General features: G+C 34.3%; 3 protein-coding genes across 5 annotated transcripts; 2 read left to right on the top strand and 1 right to left on the bottom strand.

Annotated features, from left to right (window-relative positions):
- The first annotated feature begins 220 nt into the window (after window positions 1-220).
- Window positions 221-9223, top strand: LOC107808480 (pre-mRNA-processing factor 19). 3 transcript variants are annotated; one of them, XM_016633010.2, is made up of 18 exons: window positions 221-371; window positions 492-577; window positions 2038-2109; window positions 2240-2302; window positions 3052-3138; window positions 3568-3712; window positions 3805-3923; window positions 4125-4241; window positions 5367-5462; window positions 5613-5672; window positions 6320-6394; window positions 7131-7235; window positions 7314-7430; window positions 7550-7627; window positions 7740-7836; window positions 8263-8314; window positions 8673-8743; window positions 8843-9223. In XM_016633010.2, the coding sequence occupies exons 1-18, from the start codon at window positions 359-361 to the stop codon at window positions 8953-8955; spliced, it is 1566 nt and encodes a 521-aa protein (XP_016488496.1). In that variant the 5' UTR covers window positions 221-358; the 3' UTR covers window positions 8956-9223. The 3 variants fall into 3 exon arrangements, with proteins under 3 accessions (XP_016488496.1, XP_016488497.1, XP_016488498.1); XM_016633011.2 differs by having other exon boundaries at window positions 266-371; window positions 2209-2302; XM_016633012.2 differs by having other exon boundaries at window positions 266-371; window positions 2214-2302.
- A 662-nt stretch (window positions 9224-9885) lies between these two features.
- LOC107808478 (uncharacterized) lies at window positions 9886-15782 on the bottom strand. The gene is made up of 8 exons (XM_016633008.2): window positions 15448-15782; window positions 13844-14277; window positions 13675-13747; window positions 13472-13552; window positions 12833-12896; window positions 11685-11772; window positions 11498-11582; window positions 9886-10182 (listed from the first exon to the last, which is right to left on the bottom strand). Exons 1-8 carry the CDS (start codon window positions 15538-15540, stop codon window positions 10141-10143), a joined length of 960 nt encoding a protein of 319 aa, XP_016488494.1. The 5' UTR covers window positions 15541-15782; the 3' UTR covers window positions 9886-10140.
- Window positions 15783-18844: 3062 nt separating this feature from the next.
- Window positions 18845-20181, top strand: LOC107808479 (pathogenesis-related protein STH-2-like). Its single transcript, XM_016633009.2, has 2 exons — window positions 18845-19131; window positions 19755-20181. The coding sequence occupies exons 1-2, from the start codon at window positions 18948-18950 to the stop codon at window positions 20051-20053; spliced, it is 483 nt and encodes a 160-aa protein (XP_016488495.1). The 5' UTR covers window positions 18845-18947; the 3' UTR covers window positions 20054-20181.
- Window positions 20182-21715: the final 1534 nt, after the last annotated feature.

Below are 21715 nucleotides of genomic sequence, written 5' to 3' on the forward strand. Positions count from 1 at the left end.
GAAAAAATAATAGTGATTAAATGAGATCAAAGAATAAATAAGTACACAATTCAGTTAAATTATTTTTTAATTAGTTATTTTTTAATGTTTAAAGGGACAAGAGCGAGTAGTACTTACCTAGTTAAGTTTCCTAATTCAAAAGTATTTTGAATAAAAATAAAAAATACAAAAAGAGGAAGACGGGTCATGATCCGTCCGTTTCACTTCGGGTCGGGTATCAATTCTATTTTTACAAGAATTCATTTTGATTTTTTTTTTCCTCTTTAGCTCTCACTGCTCATCAGCTGCTCTTGCTTCTGCTCACGGCGAACTAGAAACTCAGCTCTCAATCCAAAACCCTAGCTCTCAATTTTCAACAATGAACTGTTCAAGTAACTCCCAATCCCTTATATACGTACTCTTTATGCATAATCTTCATAGCTTTAATATATGCTTTTATGTTTTTTATATCTGATTTATCGTTTTCTATGTTTTTTCAATTGTCCGTACAGTTTCTGGTGAGGTACCGGAAGATCCAGTAGTGTCAATGAAATCTGGACTTATTTTTGAGAAGCGTTTAATCGAAAGACACATCTCGGTTAGTTTTTTTATTACTCTCTGTGTGTTTAGTGCGTGAAAATATTTTCATGGGGATTTTTTTTTTTTTTGTGGAAGTTGTTTTGTTTTGCTTATCTTAGTCATTAAAGTAAATTTTGAAGTAAAAAAGGTTTAAAATCTGAGAATAAGTGCTTAGTAAAGAGAACCGCTTAAAATGAGGTCTTAGGTTCAAATCCCAATGGAATAAAAAATACTAAGTAGTTTTTCCCATATATCTAAGTCTTTGGTGGACATACTTACTCGGTACTTGTACTGGTAGCAGGTACAAATGGAATTAGTTGAGGTGTAAGCAAGTTGGCCCGGACATCACTGTCATAAACAAAAAAGTAAAGAGAATTGGTTAATATTAAAACCAAATGGACATGATAAAATCGGAGTGAATAGTAGAAGATTCATATAGCTCCCATATTGAGTGAAATATTGGTCTATAAAGTTTAATATGATTGATTGATTGTAGTTAGCTGGTATCTTTGCTGGTATAAGGTAACAGGTACCCGGTGGAATAGTCGAGGTGTGCACAAACTAGCCTGAATACCACCGTCCTAAAAAAATGATTGATTGATTATATGTAAAGAAAATTAGAACCCAAAATTATGATTACGTAATTGCGACTAAGAATGTTATTAGGTTGGATGATTCTACATGTCTACCCATTAGCACAAATTTGGAATTTATTGGTCTCTATCTCTTCGAACTTCCATCGCTGCCCCTCCTACTGAAGTAAGAGTACTGACCTAGGTTATCTTGATAGCTAGGTTGATGTGATGTTCCCTATCTTTGACTTGGGTCAAATCAGCTTCTTTCCGGAGGAAAATAACTGAACAGAGCGATGAAATTATTTACACGCTTAATTTTCAATTTGATCATTGGAAAATTTTCCTAGTTTTTTAGTAAACTATATCATAATTTTTGTTTCAAAATATGTTTAATGTTGGTGTCTAATGATTTTAGGTATATGCTCCATTTTCTCATTTAATTTGTTATAATATGGCACCCTTTTGTATTTTCTTTTTTGGATTATATAGAGAGATTGAAAACTTTTGAAGGGGCCAAGAGTCAAGAGTTCATTGTTGCATTACGAATTCTCTTTTGTCTACCTTGTATATTTGGTGTGTACATGAAATTCTGATTTGTATAGATAATTGTTTAGATTTTCGGGAGTTTTAATGCGTGCTTGTATGATGTAGTTCTGTAATACGATGCGAACTTGGAGTAACATTAATAAATACATTTGATTTATGAGAAAAATATTTTGCATTTTCTCATGTTTGCTTGGTGTGTTTCTTACCGGAAACAGCCTCTCTACTCCTCTGGAGTAGGGGTAAGGTCTGCGTACACACTATCCTCCCCAGACCCCACTTGTGGGATCTCACTGGGTTGTTGTTGTTGTTGTTGCTTGGTGTGTTTCTTCTATATTTCCGTTTCTTTTTGTTCGTATAGGATTATGGTAAATGTCCGGTCACTGGAGAGCCACTGACAAAGGATGACATTATTCCAGTTAAAACTGGCAAGGTACAAATCCATTTGAAGTTTATTAGCATGATTTACTTGTAGTGTTTGACAGCAATTCTGAAGTTTCTATACCATATGATGCCAAATGGGCTTTTATAGTGCAGCTTCCTTTACTTGGGACCTTTTGCAGATAGTGAAGCCCCAACCTGTGCAGGCCGCCAGTATTCCTGGGATGTTGGGAATGTTTCAGATAGTATGTATTTCTGATCCTAGATTTTCTGCTTCCGTTTTCTATGCATTATTTGCAACATAAATAGATTCAAAAACTTTGAGGTGAGGCGTAGTATGAAATCAGTCTTTTTTGATAGGTAAAGTGTAACCTATATTGAACTACCAGCAAAAAGGTAAAGCTGGGGGGAGTTAGAACCAAAATATTGAGGCTATTACAAGTTGTGTAATGAGCTAGAGAGTCTAAATCTAATGTTACTTTCCTTCCAAATGGCTCACCAAGCAGCAGCTGGAATGGTGCTTCTATAAGGATATGAGGCATTGTATAGATCCTTCCTATGCCAACTTTGAAGAAACTGAAATGTAGAAACAGGCATGCACCACTTTAGACCCATGATATAAAATTGAAAACGAAATGCCAAAACTGTGTTGTGTACTTGCAGTGAAGAAACAAATGATTAATGTCCTCTTCCTTCTCCTTTCAAAGGCAGCATTTGTTGCACAATTGAGATCTCTTTATTTAGTTTTTTTGGCTCTTGTGTCTTTTTTTTCCTTTTCTTATTGTTACCCCCGTTAGCATGTTTGCAATATCTGATAAAAATTTACATCTTGCACATTTTAATTTCATGTATACTATACACAATTCTGTGTTGAGGTTGGTAGTTGGAGTCAAACGTGGATCTGTAATATTAGATTTCTTTTTAGTAACTATATAAAAATCTTTATATTTTACATTGATGGGTCTAAAATCATAGTTTTTATTTTGTCTTATAGGAGTGGGATGGTCTGATGCTATCCAATTTTGCATTGGAACAACAATTACATACTGCAAGGCAAGAGCTGAGTCATGCTCTATATCAGGTAATATAGAGCATCTTTCAAAGCATTGAGACAAGCTTAAGGAATTTATAGAGCTCCTTTTCTCATTTATATTCTTGGTGCAAATAAAGAATTCCTGTTTGTTTATATAGGTTGTTGGGCTTGATAGGGGTTCATGGATAGCCTTCCTACCATATCTTTTTAGCACTGTCTTTGTGAATGAATCAAATGATTTTATGACACCAAAAAGTGCTCAATCATATTTCTCATTTTTTATCTTACTCTTTTGTATCTCAAATGTTCTCTCTCTCATATTCTATGATTGAAATATGGCCCTTTCCCTTTCTTTCATATTCCTCTGTTGCCTACTTGTTTGCCTCTTGTATGGACATGCATGTCTTATCTGTTGCATTCTTTGCTCTTTATAGAAAAAAGTATTCTTTGCTGAAAGTATCTGCCCTGTCTTGGCAGCATGATGCTGCATGCCGGGTAATTGCTAGGCTGAAAAAGGAAAGGGACGAGGCAAGAGCATTGCTTGCGCAGGCTGAAAGACAAGTACCCATGGCAGCAACTACAACTGCACCTAATGGTGCTGCTTTAAGCAATGGGAAAAGAGGTCCTTGATTTTTGTAATTTTACTGTTAGGTCTATAATATGCCATGTTTCTTTCCATACTTGCTGATTTGTGTTATCAACTTGTATCAATAGCTGCGGAGGAGGAGATGGGTCCTGGTGGTAAGAAAATTCGCCAAGGAATATCAGGCGATGTTATTAAAGAGCTTCAAGATTGTAATGCTGCTCTTTCACAACAAAGGAAAAGGCGACAGGTAATATCTGCTATGGAAAAAACTCTATAAATCGGAAAGATGTTGTTATGGTGTTATTCTTTCCCCGCTCATCTTCTAGCTTATATGCTTTCCTCTTTTAAATTAATTGTATGAACATTTTAAAGTCACTAGTATATGAGCTATTTAGCTTTCCCCCAGTTTGAATGCAAAATGATTATACAACTGTTGTTTGCCACCTAGATTCCTGCAACATTGGCTCCTGTTGATGCTGTTGAAAGATATACCCAGCTGAATAGTTATCCTCTTCATAAAACAAACAAACCAGGCATTTTGTCTCTGGATATCCATTATCCTAAGGTATGGGCTCCATATTTATCTGGACTATTTTTATTGATTCCTTTTCAATTCTTGTTCATCTATTCCCTTCCCTTTCTTGTTCATACACGAGGCCGAGCAACTGATCATTTTGATTATGATTGCATCTCTGAACTACAGAAGTGGATATATGAGTCATTTTGTTAGCAAAACTTCTGGCTATGTATAGTTGCCTAGGGTTTGTTGCTTCTTTGTTTCTACATGAATTGTGAGTGCTTGTCTTAAGAATATCAGCAGTTTTCACTGGACTTTGTCCAACGCTTTTACAGTATCAGGTGCTTTGACTAAGGACTTAAAAGTGAGCTAGTAATTTATATTCTTAACCTTCTCAAAAGTATGCATATGATGTTCACTTAATGTCTGTTGAGTATTGTTCTGGAGAACTCATTTCTTGAGAAGAAGGAAAAAACATACTATGCTTGATTGCATTTCATGTTTAGTTGTCTTGAGTTCACAATTTCATTTTAGATGTACGAAACAGGAAACACTTGTGATTTTTGTGCAACTCGCAAAGCTATTACCCTTCTGTACATTCTCAAACCATGGCTACTCTTTTGTAGAGGTGCGCTATCTGATAGACTCCATATGTCCCTCTAAGAGGGGATGTAAGTAGTAAATCTGATATAGAAAAGCTAATGAAATCTTGAAAGCCAATTTTATTACTGTATTCCTGCTTAATCAACAGGTCACTAACCTTTTATTAGGACCAAAATGTAGATCTAAGGATTACCTCTTGGATTCTATCAAGCTAAAACCGTTGTGGTCAATGAGCAAAAATACTTTACTGTTAAACTGTACTATATATATTTTTAATGGGTAGGTTTAGTCTGGTGCTAGGACTTTTGCATAATTTTCGAGGATGTTCCCTGTTGTTGAATCTTCACACATTTAATTGGTCATGATAAATTTATTGTCAAATTTTAAATATATGCATTGTGCTTTACCAAAATATATAGTCACACTGTATTGGTGTCAAATGCTGTCACTTATCAGACATTGCATTTGCATCTTGTTATCTCGGTTAAAAATTATGTCTTCTTTCAATGTAGAAGATGTATCACCAAACACAGTATTGGTAGCTCAAATTTCTTTTTACTTATGTATTAGGACATCATTGCTACTGGTGGGGTTGATTCAAATGCTGTGGTCTTTGATCGGCCTTCAGGGCAGATTGTATCGACACTAAGTGGTCACTCAAAGAGGGTCTGTTATCTTTTTCCAATACGTCATTATTTTATTACAAGCAAGAATGTCTGATTCATGATATCCTCCTTTTCTGATATCCTGATTAATACATATTTATTCATTAACCTTACCCGAAACGAATTTGTGGCTCACATTCTTCTTTTTTAGGTTACCAGTGTCAGATTTGCTGCTGAGGGTGAACTAGTAGTTACTGGCTCTGCAGATAAGGTAAACCTGTTTGACTCTCTTTGATCAGAAGTTGCAATTGACTTGTTCCTTTCCTGTGTGTTGTTTTTTGGATTCAGTTGTCATGATCGTATTCTCCTTGATAGTCAACTTCATCTTCTTCTTTGTCAGTTAGAACATTTACTTCTCCCAATGTTTCCTATCATATGGTGGTATGGATCGGTAATAGTTGTTTGGAATTAATGAAAGGTGGGTTTACTTGTGAAGGATATAGAAATACATGGTATCCAAGATTTAACTGTGAAAGTACATAATCTCTTTAAATCGGAAATATTTGGTGACAATTTGCTTTGCCACAAAATTATACTATTTGATATGCTTTAAAGAACAGAATGCTAAATAAAGATAAAGGGCATGTTGGTCAAACTTGTGCGTTCGTTAGTGATTCCTGTGTCCTTCATTTCTATGTTAAGATCTGGTTGAGGTAGGATCTAGGTTAAGCTCTGGTTGAGGTAGGATTGAAAAGTGGTACATATGAAACATAAGAACAGCTTTAGTTTCAGATGTTACTTATCAATTTAGATGGGTTTGTTAAATGCTGTTATTGCTTGAAGTTCAATTCAATAACTGGTGCATGTATTTTTCTTGCCTTCCATGTTCTATTGAACTTCTGCAGTTGACCTTTGCAGACAGTATGTGTGTGGCAAAGCTCTGAAAATGGAAATTATGACTGTAGGCATACTTTGAAGGATCACAGTGCTGAGGTACTTCATCTTTTTATCTCATTTATTGATACTGAAAGTTATGATGTTGTTTGGCTTTTTAAATATTTTAACAAGGTGCTACTAGTTATCCTGATTTGACGAATTAAGATGGATTATGTAAAACCTTCTTTTGCTTGGGCTCTCAAACTTAGAATGCACTTTGTGGTTGATTGCATTGATATTCGAGCTCCGCCTTAGGTTCGCCATTTGAATGTTTCTTTCCTAGGCTGGAATATCATTGGAAAGTGATCCATTCCTAAGTGGTGAAAGATTGGGATGGAAGTCATTCCATAGGGGCTGATGCTTAGTTGTATGACATAATGGTTGTATATATTTCACCATGAATATTTGTGAGGAAGCAATACAAACAAAATTAGAGACAAGGAACATTTTTAGCTAGAGAAAGACAGGAGCGAAAAGAGAGAAGATAGCTGGCTGTAGATGTCATTATTTCTTTACCAGAGCTAGCCGCATTGCTATTTTCCACCTCTAAAATACATACTTGGGTGGGTCAAAGGAAGGAAAGCTCTTTAACACCATTCCACATGCTTGTAGGAAAAACAAAGGATTTTCTGTGGAAATTGGTAATACCTTGTTCCCTGCCTTGTTTTATTATACGAGTTCTTCAGAGCATGAATATTACTTCGACTTCACAATATGGTCCCGCAACTGAAATTTTAGTTCTCTGTTAACTATAGTGAATTTTTAACGTTAATGCATCTACCAATAAATTCAGGTGCAAGCTGTCACAGTCCATGCAACCAATAAGTACTTTGTGACGGCTTCTCTTGATGGCACATGGTGTTTTTATGAACTTGCTTCTGGTTTATGCCTTGCTCAGGTATCTTGCTCCTTTGTTCTCTTTTCCAGAAACAATTTTCAGATTTCTGGGGTCATCAACTCTAAAGTTCTAATGCAGGTAGCAGATGCTTCAGAATCTGAGGGCTACACATCTGCAGCTTTTCATCCTGATGGTCTGATCCTTGGAGCAGGAACTTCGGGGGCTCTGGTCAAGATATGGGATGTAAAAAGCCAGGTGTGTATTCTTGAAGAGCTGCATAAGCTACTGATATAATTCCTCTTCTATCTCAGTGTTTTTACAGTTCCTCATCCTTTTTTTTTTCCTTGGGTTCCCTTTTGGTGCTTGCTATATAGGCAAATGTTGCAAAATTTGATGGCCATGTTGGAGCAGTAACTGCAATCTCCTTCTCAGAAAATGGTTATTTTTTAGCAGTGAGTATTCTGTTACTGAATGAACCTTTGTTGACCATTCTTTTACCAGCATTACCTGAGTTTTATGATTAAAATTTTTACTGGTGGGTTTCCTTTTTTCATTTTTTTTCAGACTGCAGCTCAAGATGGTGTCAAACTTTGGGATTTACGCAAATTGAGAAACTTCAGAAGCTTTACTCCTTATGATGAAGATACAGCAACTCAATCAGGTATAAATACTAAGTGCATTCTACTGGAGTTTGACATGAAAAATATTTTAGAAGAGTTGTGTTAATCAAAAGGACTTCGCTAAGTGGTGTAGCAAAATTTTACTTTTAGTACGCACTAAGCAGTTTAAAAGCCAAGTTTCTTGCTTTATATATGAACTATAATATATATATGATTATACTATCTTTAGGAGTTGCATGTACATATGGATCATTTCCCTCTTGGGATACTTCAACCTTTTTCCTTTCTGATGTTTCATAATGTTAAGGTTACCTGTCAAACTTGCTTTTAAAGATAATTTTTGTACAAATGATATCTGAAATGTCTTTCATTACTGCAGTTTGTAATCATTTTCTAAGGTAAATGTGTCTTATATGGAAATTTCTATGCATTTAAAAACTGACCAGCTGCTTCTCCTATACTTGCAGTGGAATTTGACCACAGTGGAAGTTATCTTGCATTAGGAGGCTCAGATATAAGGTAAGACTTCTTTACAAACTTCCCATGCTGGGTACTGAATAAGGAAGGAGCATTACCCCCTTAGACCATATGTTGTTAAAGTCTCCTAATTTTGCTTGAACTTATATTTTGTACTTTGTCATCACCCTACGCCTTACTGGGTTCCGAGGATCTTTAGCCCTCCAAAATGAAAAAAAATCAATGAGGCTTTAGTTATTACCCCAACTAGAATGGGATTAAGGTGTAGTTGTCTTTGTCATTGTTGCTACTTTGATTATGACTGCCCTCTATTCCGTTATGTATTTAAATGCTGAGTGCTGTTTGGAGCTTTCTGTTGATACATTAGAATTAATATCAATATAATTTTGCTCTGAATCAGAGTTCATCAAGCTGCAAGTGTCAAGTCTGAATGGAATCTCATCAAAACTTTCCCTGACTTGTCAGGCACAGGTAAGCTTTCTCTGCTCGCTCTTTTTGCCTATCTGTGCTTTTGATGTCCTCTGTTTCATCCCTGTTTATTTAGATGGAGCCTGTTATTGTCACGTGCAGGTAAAGCAACATGTCTGAAATTCGGACCAGATGCGAAGTACATAGCTGTTGGATCCATGGATCGGAATTTAAGAATATTCGGGCTGCCTGGGGAGGATCAATCAGAAAGTTAGGCTCAGTTAGAGCTGCTAAAGGAGATACTAGTCCTGTTGCGGGGTCGGCACATTTATGTTGCAGGGTGAAGAAAGGTTGATAGAGATTTATTGTTCTTTCAAGTGTAACTTCAGTGGTTTTTTGTTCAGTATAGTTCCATTCTAGTAGGGGAAGCAGGGAAACATTTGTACCCACTAACATGGGATAATATAGAAGTGATGTAAAACAATTCTTGAATAGTGATGTATCATTCATTCATATGTATCCGCTGTCCATTTTCCAGGAAAATTAGAACTTGCTTAAGTGGCCAATTCGGACTCAGATTTTGAATACAATCTTCTATCTTCTCCTCACGTTGACACAATCTAACGACAGCAAAACTGTCTTCTCCAACAGAACTGTTGGTTCTTCAGAATCTAACATTACGACCTTATTGGTGAGAGGAGCAAAACGGACCTGAACCAGTGAAGCATCGTTGATCCAACTATCCATCATCTTAATGCTATTAGCACCATATCTGGTTCGCTTGAACTTGGTGGTGATTTCTCAATTTTTGGAAAATAATAAGATTGGTTACAATTTTATAAAACCATCAAAAAGAATGAATGTTGTCACACATTCATCTGCGTCTGTTTGCGTTGTGGGAAAACTAAAGAACGGATTCGTAGATAATCCAATCCTAATTATAGAGTCGCAAGATGAACTGGATATAGTGTAATCTATTTTCTAGTTATCGATAATAATCCTCGTGAGATTACGATTACCAGCATTTGTGGTAGATTTAAGAAAAATATATTGGCCTTCGAAAAGGAAAGCCATTGCCAAGACACTCAATAAGCAAAAGGCAATACACAAATAGGTTAACTACAAATTATGTGCAGAATATTTAACTGCTGTGGTTTGTATAATAACACTCATTTTTATTATAAAGAGGTCATATAATAACACTCATGAGTGCTAAGACCTGTATTTTGTATGATTAGAAAGGACTCATAATGTCATAAACAAGAAGAATGAGTACTTACAAGCATAATGATCAGCTGATTTAATCTACATTCTACACTAACTAGAATCTCATCAACTTGTCCATTTACAGCAGGAACACTCCAAGATTAAAATGGACTGCTGCTTCTTGGACATGAAAGAATAAATAATCATATTTATAATTTTTAACAGATAAATAAAAAAATAACATTTCAGGCTTGCTACGAGGTAAGGTACCGAGATGCATGTGTAAAACCCCACAGCTGCACCCAAGAAAAAGAAATTGTCAAACATCGGTAATAGAATGTTAAATCCAAACAGTATACCTTCTGGACAAGATTGGTAGTACAATTTTGAGCAAATTGTCTAAATAATTTTCTTGAGTCTTGCTACGACGTGTAAAGTGTCCGCGTTTTAGAACACCTTACTAGTGAGTTTGAGACAGCTTAAGCTTTCAGGCATTGGTGAATGATCCTATTTGACTTATTTAAGCCATAATCCTTATCAATAATAGGTTGGTTTGGTATGAGAGCAGAGCAGATTGCGTTTTATAAGCTTCCCTAACACTAGAACAACCTTATAAAATGATATCTTTTCCTGCCCTAATCTATAACCTTAAAATGTAAACGAGAACAACACAAAGGGCAGCTCAGTGTACTAAGCATCTCACGCTCACGGGTCAAGAGAAGGGCCGGACCCCAAAGAGAACTGCTATCCAAGAAATAGGCAGCCTACCCTGATGCAAGTATCAATGGCTGATTCCACGACTTGAACCTATGACCTATAGGTCACACAGAGACAACTTGACTGATGTTGGCTGATTCCATGGCTCGAACCCATGACCTATAGGTCATACGGAGACAACTTGACCGTTGCTCGAAGGCTCCCCTTCTAAACGAGAGCACATCAGTTGAGAATTGTTCTTCAATATATTTTCTATTTTTATCCTTCTCTAAGAGACCTTTTTATGAGTGCATTATTACACCATTTGAATTTTGTTGAGCTTCAGAAAAAGCAGTCTTGAAAAATTCAAGCAACTATGGTTTCTAGTTGTCCTCATCTTTGGACCAAGTGAGATCGAACTTTTCTAAAATAGAAGTGCCTTTGTTATACAGTTATTATGCATCCATGTGTGGACTATCCTTAGTAGATTAGAAAAGTAAGGGGAGAGGTAGAAATACTGAAAACCAGACAAGAGTTTTCCCCTTTTTCTGAATACAGACCCAACTAGGAATTATAAATGAGTGTACACCTAAGTTCCCTTTCCTCTAAGTTCCCTTTCCTACCTCTTATTTTTGCACGGGTGCGACTTTTTTTGGTTCGTATTATTCTGTGCCAGATAGGTGACATGGAGCTAAAATCTGAGAGCTCATGCAGCCCAAGCTGGATTAATCGTATTCTGGGCCGGAGCAATGAACCAATTTGAAGTGGCCCATTTCGTACCAGAGAAGCTTTGTATGAAGAAGGATTAATTTTACTTTCAGCGATGTTTCTCAAAGAGTACTGGAAACTAGAGACAAAAGCTATATTTATGAATAATCAATGGTCGAGAAGACTAATAATTAAAGAAGACATTACCTCAACATTCTTCAACTCAAACTCTTCATTATGTGCCAAGCACGAGTTCCCAAATGTATCACAAGGTCCACTATTGCCAGATAACCTTCATTAAAAATTATTTTATCACAAAAATGGAACTTCAGAAAATTGTAAGAAAGAAGAAATCTGCAAGCTGCAGTGTTGAATGCAAGGGAGAGAAACTTACAGATCTCCGTCCAAGCATAAAGCGAAATGTCCACCGCCTCCAAGTGCCAGGAAATCATTCATGCACAAGTAAAAATATCTGTTGGCACCTAATCCAAGAAAAGAAAAGAAGATTAGCTTATGAATGCACCCTCTCATGCATTACTTCAGTGATAATTTGCTCCTGAGATTTGTCTTTGTACTATGCATTACATGTATCAAACAGGTCAGTAATGTTTACCTTTTATATTAAGAACCATATGGATAGTTACACAGCAAGCTCGAGCAGTATCATACAACAAGACTACAGCTACATGATCAGTATATATGAATGTTGAAGAAAATCTTATGTGTATATATACACACACACATATTAGACCAATATAATCTCGTTCGACTTTGTATAATGGAGAATATAGACGAAATACATAGAATGTTAGAATTCCTCAACTGCCTTAAAGATTAATATCAAGGCGCCGAGTCAATCTTAGACTAACTTAGAAAGACAAGCCAATAGAAAAGGGAAACTTTGACCCATTACCACTGCTCCTCAAATGAAAAGAAAGGGGGAAAAATGAAAAATACAACACTAATGGATCAGAAAGAATCTCATAAAGTGACAGATTAACTGCATATGGAAGGCATTGGACTAAGGAAAAGCATCTTTGCTGATAATTACCACAGAGTGTTAGCTTTATAAGATATGTTTATCACCTCAATTTAGTTTGAAGTTGGTCTTAACAGTTAACTGTAAATTCAAATAGGTTATATTGAAGATAAGTAGCTTGATCTCACAGATGTAACAAAGAGAACTGCTATCCAAGAAATATATAAATTAAGGGTTTATCGATCTGATTCAACTCCTAAATGAAGCTCACAGGATTTAGAGTGGAGTCTGCTACAAGTCAAGTTGACATGGAAAGGAAAATGGGCTAAACTCCGCTCTATTTTCAATCATGAAATTTTTATCAGAAATTCAGTCATGAGGTGGCTATCCAACAAAATGCAACAGTTCAGAGTAGCCATTTTCTATACAAAAATGTTTAGACAAATTAACTATGTACTTAATTGGGATTACAAAGTCCATTCAAGCTTGAAAATTTCTTGTTAAAGGAAATTTCCAGTTACTGCTTTTTAAGGACTTGTATTGTAGCCTGGTGATATACTTACCCGTAGGTCTAAATAGCCTTGGTTCACCATATACAGTTGTGAATACAAATGTTTGAATTGCTCCCTGTCATAGTCATAGAATGAAGGTACCTTAGCATTGGAAATAAGCATATAAAAAAAAAAAAAGAGATCGGTTAGGATGAAAAAGGCAAAAAATATCTACTTGTTTCAAATATTTACGTGACTACTAATAATATAAAATATTTCTTCTTGTGGAAGGGTGTTTGACTAAGCAAAGTTACCAAGGGTAACACTAGAGAACAAAAGCTGGTAATCTGTTCTTTGAATATTAATTTACCGTTACTCCATTAGTTCAAATTGATTAAAGAAAGTGAATATGCGGTATTGTCACATGTCTCATATAAAAGGAGAAAAGAAATATTACTTGGAACTTTCACTTCACAGTTGGCATAAGTGGTGCCTCAAGCAATCCACCAAATACAGCACCTTTCAAACTGTTTTACTTGATTGCTAAGGATATACAATATTTCTTCTTGCGGAAGGGTGTTCAACACTAGACAACAAAAGATGGTGTTTGCTCTCTGAATCTTAGTTTACCTTTAGTTCGGATTGATTAAAGAAAATCAAATTACTGGCTATTATCACTTGTGTCATATAAAAGGAGAAAAAAGATATTACTTGGTACTTCCTCTTCGCAGTAGGCTTGAGTGGCGCCTCGAGCAATCCGCCAAAGACAGCACCTTGCTTATCACCAGTAATCTGTAACAAGCATGATTATGAAAAATTCACATTGAAGATAAGGAAAAAGAATTTTGAGAAATGATAAAATATTGGGAATGCATGCACAGATAGTTTTTGCAGTATTATGGAGGCGAAAATACCAGCAAGCAAGGACCAGAAGTATCAGCACTCTTACGAATTAGAGTACGAAGTGATATACCATGTTTCGCAGTGCTGCCCTTCATTAAAATAAACAGAATAAATATGAATATTCAAGCCCGAGAGTTGCAATAGATTTTGCAGTAGAAACTAGTTTTAAGTCGAAGTTACCTATATAACAAGACCCATTGACAACCTTTCACTATATTAGGGAGGGAAGACTGGAAAAAATCATACAAGCCCGGCGATATGAAAACAGAATCATCAATGAGATTAGGCACGGATTGCTCTAAATTGTCTCCATCAGGAGCATCTTCAAAAGCTTCGAAACCGCTGGCGACACTCCTTGCAGAATTAGGTTCTCCATTATATCTAGGTGTATAGAATGGTTCGTTTGGCATCTCTTTGTAATCATCATGATCACAATCTGTGTATCTCTCCAAAGGTCTATCGCGCCATGAGAAACTTTTACTTCTCCATGTAAAAGAATGAGATTTAAGTGACTTGGCATCATTTTGATCTCTGAGCTTAACAAAATTTGTCGACGGTAGAAAGAAAGAAAGTATAGATGATAAAGATCTACCCTCTTTGGTGTATGGCCTGGCCTAAACACAGAGAAGCACAGTGTCACAAATAATAGGTCAATCAAAGGTTGCATATTAAAATACTTTAGAAAACAGTAAGTCTCCTGATATGGAAACGCAAAGGGGAAAAAAGTCTCAGAATTTCTGCTTGAATAAACCAAAATCCTACCTCAAAAGGATCAAATAGGAAAATATGTAGGATGTTGCTCAACTTAGCAGAAAATTGAAATCAATGGACTTCAGTTAGAATGTCCAGTGTTCTTTGCGATAAAAGTTTTGTTCTTGGAACATGATAAAGCTTGCTGGTGTGGCTATATAAATCCTCAATATCCGTGTCACTCATTTTGGACCTGTTTCATGCCAATACACAATAACTTGGAGGTCTTTAACATTAGAGGTTCTCTGCACTTTCTACTGACATACAAGTCTCAAAAAGACTTCAAAGACACCTCGCAAACACCTAATGTAAGTACACCAACATGACTAGTGCTTAACTCAACTTGTCTTTTGTTATCAAAAACTAAGGAACGGGTTATATTTTTTTTTTAACCAAGGAAATCCCCGAGCGTCCGCACAGTTCGAAACTCTGTGGATAATGGGCATATGCTCCTCTACCCTTATCCACTTAAATACTAGGCTTTGTTTGCGACTCTGCGCAAGATTCTGACTCATGATATGCGCCTAATCCACAACATCGTGTAGCGCTCTTAACACTAGACCAAAGCCCCATGGAAAAGCAAACAATAATGAAAACCAATCAATCCTTCTAATAAGGAAAGAAAAATAATTCCCATCACATAATACATAGTTCTCTCTATCTTTATTTTTAAGGACAAACAATTTAATTTTAATACATTCAGATTAGTCAGCTCATTAAGGGATCATCAAGATTCAAACTTTAATATTGAAACTACAATGTTCTTCCTCATATGCCTACAAATTAGTGGTCCGAGTTACCCGGTATCTCTGTTGGCAGGAGATTTGCAGTGAGCGCAAGCTGGCCGGGACACTACGTTAATCAAAACAATAATATCCAAACTACAATGACATTGCTTAATAATCAAAATATCTACCTCAAAAACAGATTAAAAGCAAAGATCTCAATCTCATAACAACATACTCATACAAAATATAGGGGTTTTTATAATAAGAATTTGAAATAGAGAAAGAGAGAAAGGAGAGAAAAAGAACCTGAACAGGAGGTTGTTGATCAGAAGATTTAGAAGGAGAATCAGAAAAAAGACGTGAAAGCTTCTCAGAAACTGTATCTTTTATGGCATTCATAGCTTTTTTCCACTTTCTTTCCTTTCCCCCCCTATTTTTAGCTGCTACCCAATTCAGAAGCTTTAAAATTGAGAACAAACAATGGTTTTCTTTTTTTAAAGAACGTGAATGTAGAAAGGGATGCTTATTATTTTGCTGTTTTTAGTTATGTGCATGAGGGGAAAAGGAAAGAACTTTGGATGGAGAAGGGAGATTGTCCAGTTGTCCCAACAGCCGAAAGATCAGAACTTCAAAAGAAAGAAAGAAAGAAAATTTCATCTGTCCGAATTTATTTATTTTTCAAAAAAACAAAAAAAAAATGGTTTGCTGTCTTTTATCGCTGATTTTTATGGTTGTGTGTATCTTTTTTTTGATGAGTAATTTTTTTTAAATCACATAAATATTATATTAAAAACTATATTTGAGTTATAAAATAAGAGTTTAACCACCTTAAATTGATGAATAAAATAATTGAGCACGGTAAGAAGTTTAATTAGAATAATTTGTTCGTATCAATAATTTTGATAATAACAAGAAAAACTCAAAAATTTATTTACACAATTGACAATGAAAGAGAATAAAAGCTTTTAAAGGATAAATTTCATGCATGATAAAAAATACTAATTATTTAAAATAGAGGTATATTTATAATATACATTATATATGGTTGAAAACTTTACTCAATTATTTTCTTCCAATATTAATACATGCCTTGAAAATTATTTTTTTCTTTTTAAATTTATAAATAAGATTTATTTATTTTATAGGTAAGTCCATAATATAGAGTAAAACGAGAAAACTTATAATATTCAAAAAGTATTACAAATATAAAAGTTGATACTTTAAAGAGTAAATATGGATTTGACCACCGAAAGTTTGAGAAATCTAATTGAATAATTTTTTAAGTGATATAAAAATAGTTAAATGACTTTTCTGTTACAAACAAAATAAGCACAACCTTACTAGATAAGTTTAGATAATTGAGTAATTTTTGAATAATGAACTCTAAAAATATAATTACGCCATTTAGGTTAACATGATTACTATTTACTAGATTCGATGTTTTGGATTTAATCAGATGGGACATATATGAGGAGTGACTGTAGATGAAAAGGGAAACAGAGACTAAAAGACAGACAAAAGTAAAAGCCTAGAATATCGAAGATGTTATCGATTTATATTCTCCGTATTAGGACATAATTTATACTCTGCTCCAATTTATTTGATGTGACACTATTTTCATATTAATTTGTACAACAATAATAATATATTTTGATATTTAAGAATAATTTAATTTTTTTTTTGGTAAATAAAGAAACTTTTATTACCAAGTATAACAGTACAAAACAAAAAAGCAAGATTTGGACAATTGCCCCAAACATGCTAATCCCAGCAAACTTCTATTTTACATATTTATACGATTGAGTCTTTGGATTTCCGAAAGAGTGTAAAAAAAAGTGTTTGGAATCATTGTTATTTGACTTGGACCTGTTCTAAAAAAGTCGAGGTATTTCGAATTGTTTGTTGACACGGACAAAGTTAGGAAAAACCTCTGAAATTATTTCAATATTGAACCTTGGACGTATAAGAGTTCCGAATCGAATCTCTTTAGAAAGAAGATCTTTTGTCTCATGGTAGCATGCTCCAATCCCCTTACGAAACTTTCGTTATTGGGTTAGCTATACACTTTACATGTTTCTAGCGATTCACATGACATCATCAAATGATACAAGTCTTGGATAAGAATCTACAACGCACTAGAACGCCCTTGTTTACGATCCTTTACTCCAACAGCATCTAGGGTTTCTCGAACAATGTGATATCTCACACTGGGTAAATCCTTAACCCTTCCCCCTCTTACTAAGACTACAGAATGTTCTTGTAAATTATGGCCAATACTGGATATATAAGCAGTGATTTCAAATCCAGAGGTTAATCGTACTCTGATAACTTTACGTAAGATTGTTGTACTATCCTATTAGATCAGCTCAACATCTAACTAGGATAAAAATCAAACTGTTCCAAACCTCTTGCTAATCTACTTTTCATTGCCCCCCTGCAATATACTTATTGTACGAGTTGCCTAATTATTATCGCAGGTGTTCTTTTACTTGTTATGAAATAATTTCATGTTCCTTTCTTGCCAAATAAGATATACAGCACCAGGTAGTGTCATTCTAAAGATCACAGCTTGCACGTTCTTTCCCCTAGCATGAGTAGTTGCCCAACTGATTTCTCCATTAATCCAGTTTTGTACAGTTTGATAGATTCCTAGCCATTGTAATAGTTTACTCCAAACATTAGTAGAGAACTCACACAGAAAGAAGAGATGATCATGACTTTCATCAGCTAGACCACACAGAGGACAAACCAAGTAGTTATCAATATAATTTTATTTTACTCTTGATAATATGCTTTTTATAGCTAAGAAATCTTAGTTTCACAAATCAAATTCCCAAAGTATGCATCTTTATTCAACAACAAAAAAAAAATCCAAAAGTATTTGTTTTTCCCTTAAACTCTGTAGTCTAGCTAGTCAACATCTTCTATAACTAATACTACATACGTACTATTTTCAGAATTTTCAACATTGTTCTAAATACACTTGACTTAGGATCTCATTATAATCCATCATAATATATTCTAGACGTGCTTGACCAGTCGTAAAGAAAACTTTTCCAAAAGCATGGGGTTTTTGCTAGGGTAAAAGTACATTCCGGTGTACGAAGTATCACGCACTCACGCAGGATCCGAGGAAGAGCAACATCCCAAGAGATATTATGTAGGCAGCCTAACTTGATACAAGCATCTGTGTACGAAGTATCACGCACTCACGCAGGATCCGAGGAAGAGCAACATCCCAAGAGATATTATGTAGGCAGCCTAACTTGATACAAGTATCAGTACTGATTGATTCTACTGCTCAAACTCATAGCCCAGGGGCGAAGCTATATTGGCCCAAGGGTGGTCAACTGACGTATAAGGTAAAATATTACTTGTTATTGATTAAAAATAGACTTTGAACACCTTGCATAGCTTACTGGCAAAGGGTGTTCAAAACTTGAACATCCTTATTGAATTTCCTGGCTTCGCCACTGCTATAGCCTATAGGTTACACTGAAATTAACTTTATCCTTTCCCGAAGGTCCCTTTGAATTTTTGCTAGGGTGAATTACCTAAAACTTTATTCAGAGACCGTATAGAAGACATCTCTAAATTGGGTAAAGGAAGTCCAAAATGGAGTGCTTTGAATGTTGAAATTGAATGAAGTGGACCTGTTGACTGAAATCTAAAGTCTCACTTCATTTTTCCTACAAATACCATCTAAAATTTCACTATACCAACACAGCTCAAAATAACTTTCTCAACTAGAAACTTTATCCTTTAGCTCAAATTAACCTTCTCATTTATTTTAGGCAAAAATATTTATGGGTATTACCACATATACACAAGATATTGCAACTCTAGTTGCTCCTGATAGGGTTTTCAAGGCTTTGGTTCTTGATGCAGAAAACGTTGTACCAAAGTTAATGCCAAAAGCTGTGAAAAACATTGAGATTGTTGAAGGTGATGGTGGTGCTCAAAGCATCAAGAAGATGAACTTTGTTGAAGGTTACTTTTCTTCTTAGCTTTTAGGTTTACTAATTCATTTCAAATCGAGAATCTTGATTTTCGTAGTGGTTAACGAAAGAAATGAAATAAACAGTTCTTTAAGCTAAAAGTTGCTGTTTAAAGTTTTTCGAAAAAAAGATTTTGCCTTAAAAGGTTAAAGTGGTTCTATTATCATAGGTTGTGTGAACTGTCAGACAATGAACAACTCATTTATATGATTTGTTAGTGCAATGATCAACTTTTTATATAATTATCTAGCTATAAAAAAAAAGAGGTAGCTATAATATCATTTAATCGATGAAAAAGTGAGAATTTCTTCCCTACAAGAAATGAGATTTTCCATGGCAACTTTACGTGACAATCCCTTTACTACGAAAAGTCTTTTTTGACAACTTTTCCACTTCTTATGGCCACTTTCCTTGCATACATTCGGTTTCTTCTTGTGTTTCTTTAATTTCATAAAATTTTATATCATTAAAAGCACAAAAGTAAGCTAGGAAGCTGAAAAAATAAGTCAATTATAACTTCTCCAACATGAAGAAAAAATAAATTTAATAAACGACTTATAGTACTCTAATTAAATAGGAATAGCAAGAAAATAATCTTCCTTATGAAAATGGCAGGATATCCGATAAAGTACTTGAAACACAAGATCCATATCGTCGACGGCAAGAACATGGTAATCAAGTATTCATTGATCGAAGGAGAAGTTCTAGGAGAAAATCTTGAATACATTTCGTACGTTGTTAGTTTTGAGGGATCTGAAAATGGAGGCTGTATTTGCAAGACAATAAGCAACTACCATACCAAAGATGATTTTGTGGTAAAGGAAGAGGAGATTAAAGAAGGTGAAGAGAAAGCTGTGGAACTTTTCAAGGCTGTTGAAGCTTATCTCCTTGCTAATCCTTCTTCCTATGCTTAATATATACTTTTATCAACTCTTCAAAAGTTCCAAGATTAATTAATTTTTGGCATTTTGGCTTGAAGTTGTCTACTTTATGTTGTGTTTTCTTGAGGTATTATTATGAGATCTTTACATAAATAGTCGGACGGATGATTACTTTTCTTAGCTGGTATACATTGATCATATACGGTTACACATATATTATATATGGATTAGATATATTTTATATATGCGCCAAATACTTTTAATTACGTATTGGGTGAGAGGCTATTTAGGTTAATTCTTCTATTATATTTATATTATTAACAAGTATGATATATATATATATATATATATATATATATATATATATATATATATATATATATATATATATATATATATATTCACTCATGTTCTAGACTCGGTTCTCTTAGTGATAAGTTCATTGATACGCAAACGAAATATAATACTCTTTTCGTTTCAATTTATCTAAACTTATTTGACTGGGCACGAAATTTAAGAAACAAGAGAAGACTTTTGAACTTGTGGTGTAAAATGAGGTACGTATATTTTGTGTGGCTATAAATCATTATATAAAGGTAAATTATTTTTAAATATAGAAAGATGTCATTCTTTTTTGCACGGACACTACTAGAAATCAGGTGATTTCCGCCCAAGGCTTTCCGACCGAAATCGGTCAGAAAAAAAATCCGACCGAAATCGGTCGGAAATAAGAGTATTTGGTCGCAAAAGTCAACAAAATTTTTGTGACAGCAAAAAAATAAAAATTCCGACCGATTTCAGTCGGAAATTGGTCAAATATTTAGTCATACTTGTATATAATGTACAAAAATAATTATTTGTTAAAATTTTTCCAAATTTTCGACCGAATTCGGTCGGAAATTGGTCAAATATTTGGTCAAACTTGTATATAATGTACAAAAATAATTATTTATTAAAATATTTCCAACTTTCCGACCGATTTTGGTCGGAAATTGGTCAAATATTTGGTCATACTTGTATATAATATACAAAATAATTATTTATTAAATTTTTCCAACTTTCCGACCGATTTCGGTTGGAAATTGGTCAAATATTTGGTCATACGTGTATATAATGTACAAAAATAATTATTTATTAAAACTTTTCCAAATTTCCGACCGAAATCGGTTGGAAAGTTTGAAATAATTAATTCCCGCCCAAGACAAAAATTATATATATTTAATTAAACAACCGAAATAAGTTATAATTAAATATTTCCGACCGATTTCGGTCGGAAAAATAATTTTAAAATAATTAAAATATAAATTTATGAATATTTGTGTGTGTGTGTGTGTGTAAATAATAAATAGCTTTTAAATAAACAATATTTAATACTTATTTGATATATATATATATATATATATATATATATATATATATATATATATATATATATATATTGTGTGTGTGTTTTAAAATTACTTTTATATGGACACTATGTCTTATATCTAAAATTCCCACTTTCGGACAGTGATGGCGCCTAACATTTCACTTGCTAGGCAAGCCAACGTTAGAATAGTATTATCCATTTTAAAAATAATTTTTGAATTTATTAATAACAAAGAACAATTGCGGAAGTAAAGTCTGAAATATATTGAATAATTCATAAAAAAATAACAGTGTCTAAATACCATCCCAGAATTGGTGTCACAAGTG

The sequence above is a fragment of the Nicotiana tabacum genome, chromosome 15 (genome assembly GCF_000715075.1).
Source record: "Nicotiana tabacum cultivar K326 chromosome 15, ASM71507v2, whole genome shotgun sequence".
Taxonomy (NCBI): Eukaryota; Viridiplantae; Streptophyta; class Magnoliopsida; order Solanales; family Solanaceae; genus Nicotiana; species Nicotiana tabacum.

What these genes read in the sequence shown, in the direction of transcription:
- LOC107808480 (XM_016633010.2), top strand. An exon ending in TTCCAGTTAAAACTGGCAAG is followed by an intron (nt 2,110 to 2,239) that starts GTACAAATCCAT and finishes GACCTTTTGCAG; the next exon opens with ATAGTGAAGCCCCAACCTGT. An exon ending in TGGATATCCATTATCCTAAG is followed by an intron (nt 4,242 to 5,366) that starts GTATGGGCTCCA and finishes CTTATGTATTAG; the next exon opens with GACATCATTGCTACTGGTGG.
- LOC107808478 (XM_016633008.2), bottom strand. Translation starts at nt 15,540, where the DNA reads ATGAATGCCATAAAAGATACAGTTTCTGAGAAGCTTTCACGTCTTTTT. An exon ending in CTTCTGGTCCTTGCTTGCTG is followed by an intron (nt 13,553 to 13,674) that starts GTATTTTCGCCT and finishes TGCTTGTTACAG; the next exon opens with ATTACTGGTGATAAGCAAGG. An exon ending in TTATGCTTGGACGGAGATCT is followed by an intron (nt 11,583 to 11,684) that starts GTAAGTTTCTCT and finishes TTTTTAATGAAG; the next exon opens with GTTATCTGGCAATAGTGGAC.
- LOC107808479 (XM_016633009.2), top strand. Translation starts at nt 18,948, where the DNA reads ATGGGTATTACCACATATACACAAGATATTGCAACTCTAGTTGCTCCT. An exon ending in GAAGATGAACTTTGTTGAAG is followed by an intron (nt 19,132 to 19,754) that starts GTTACTTTTCTT and finishes TGAAAATGGCAG; the next exon opens with GATATCCGATAAAGTACTTG.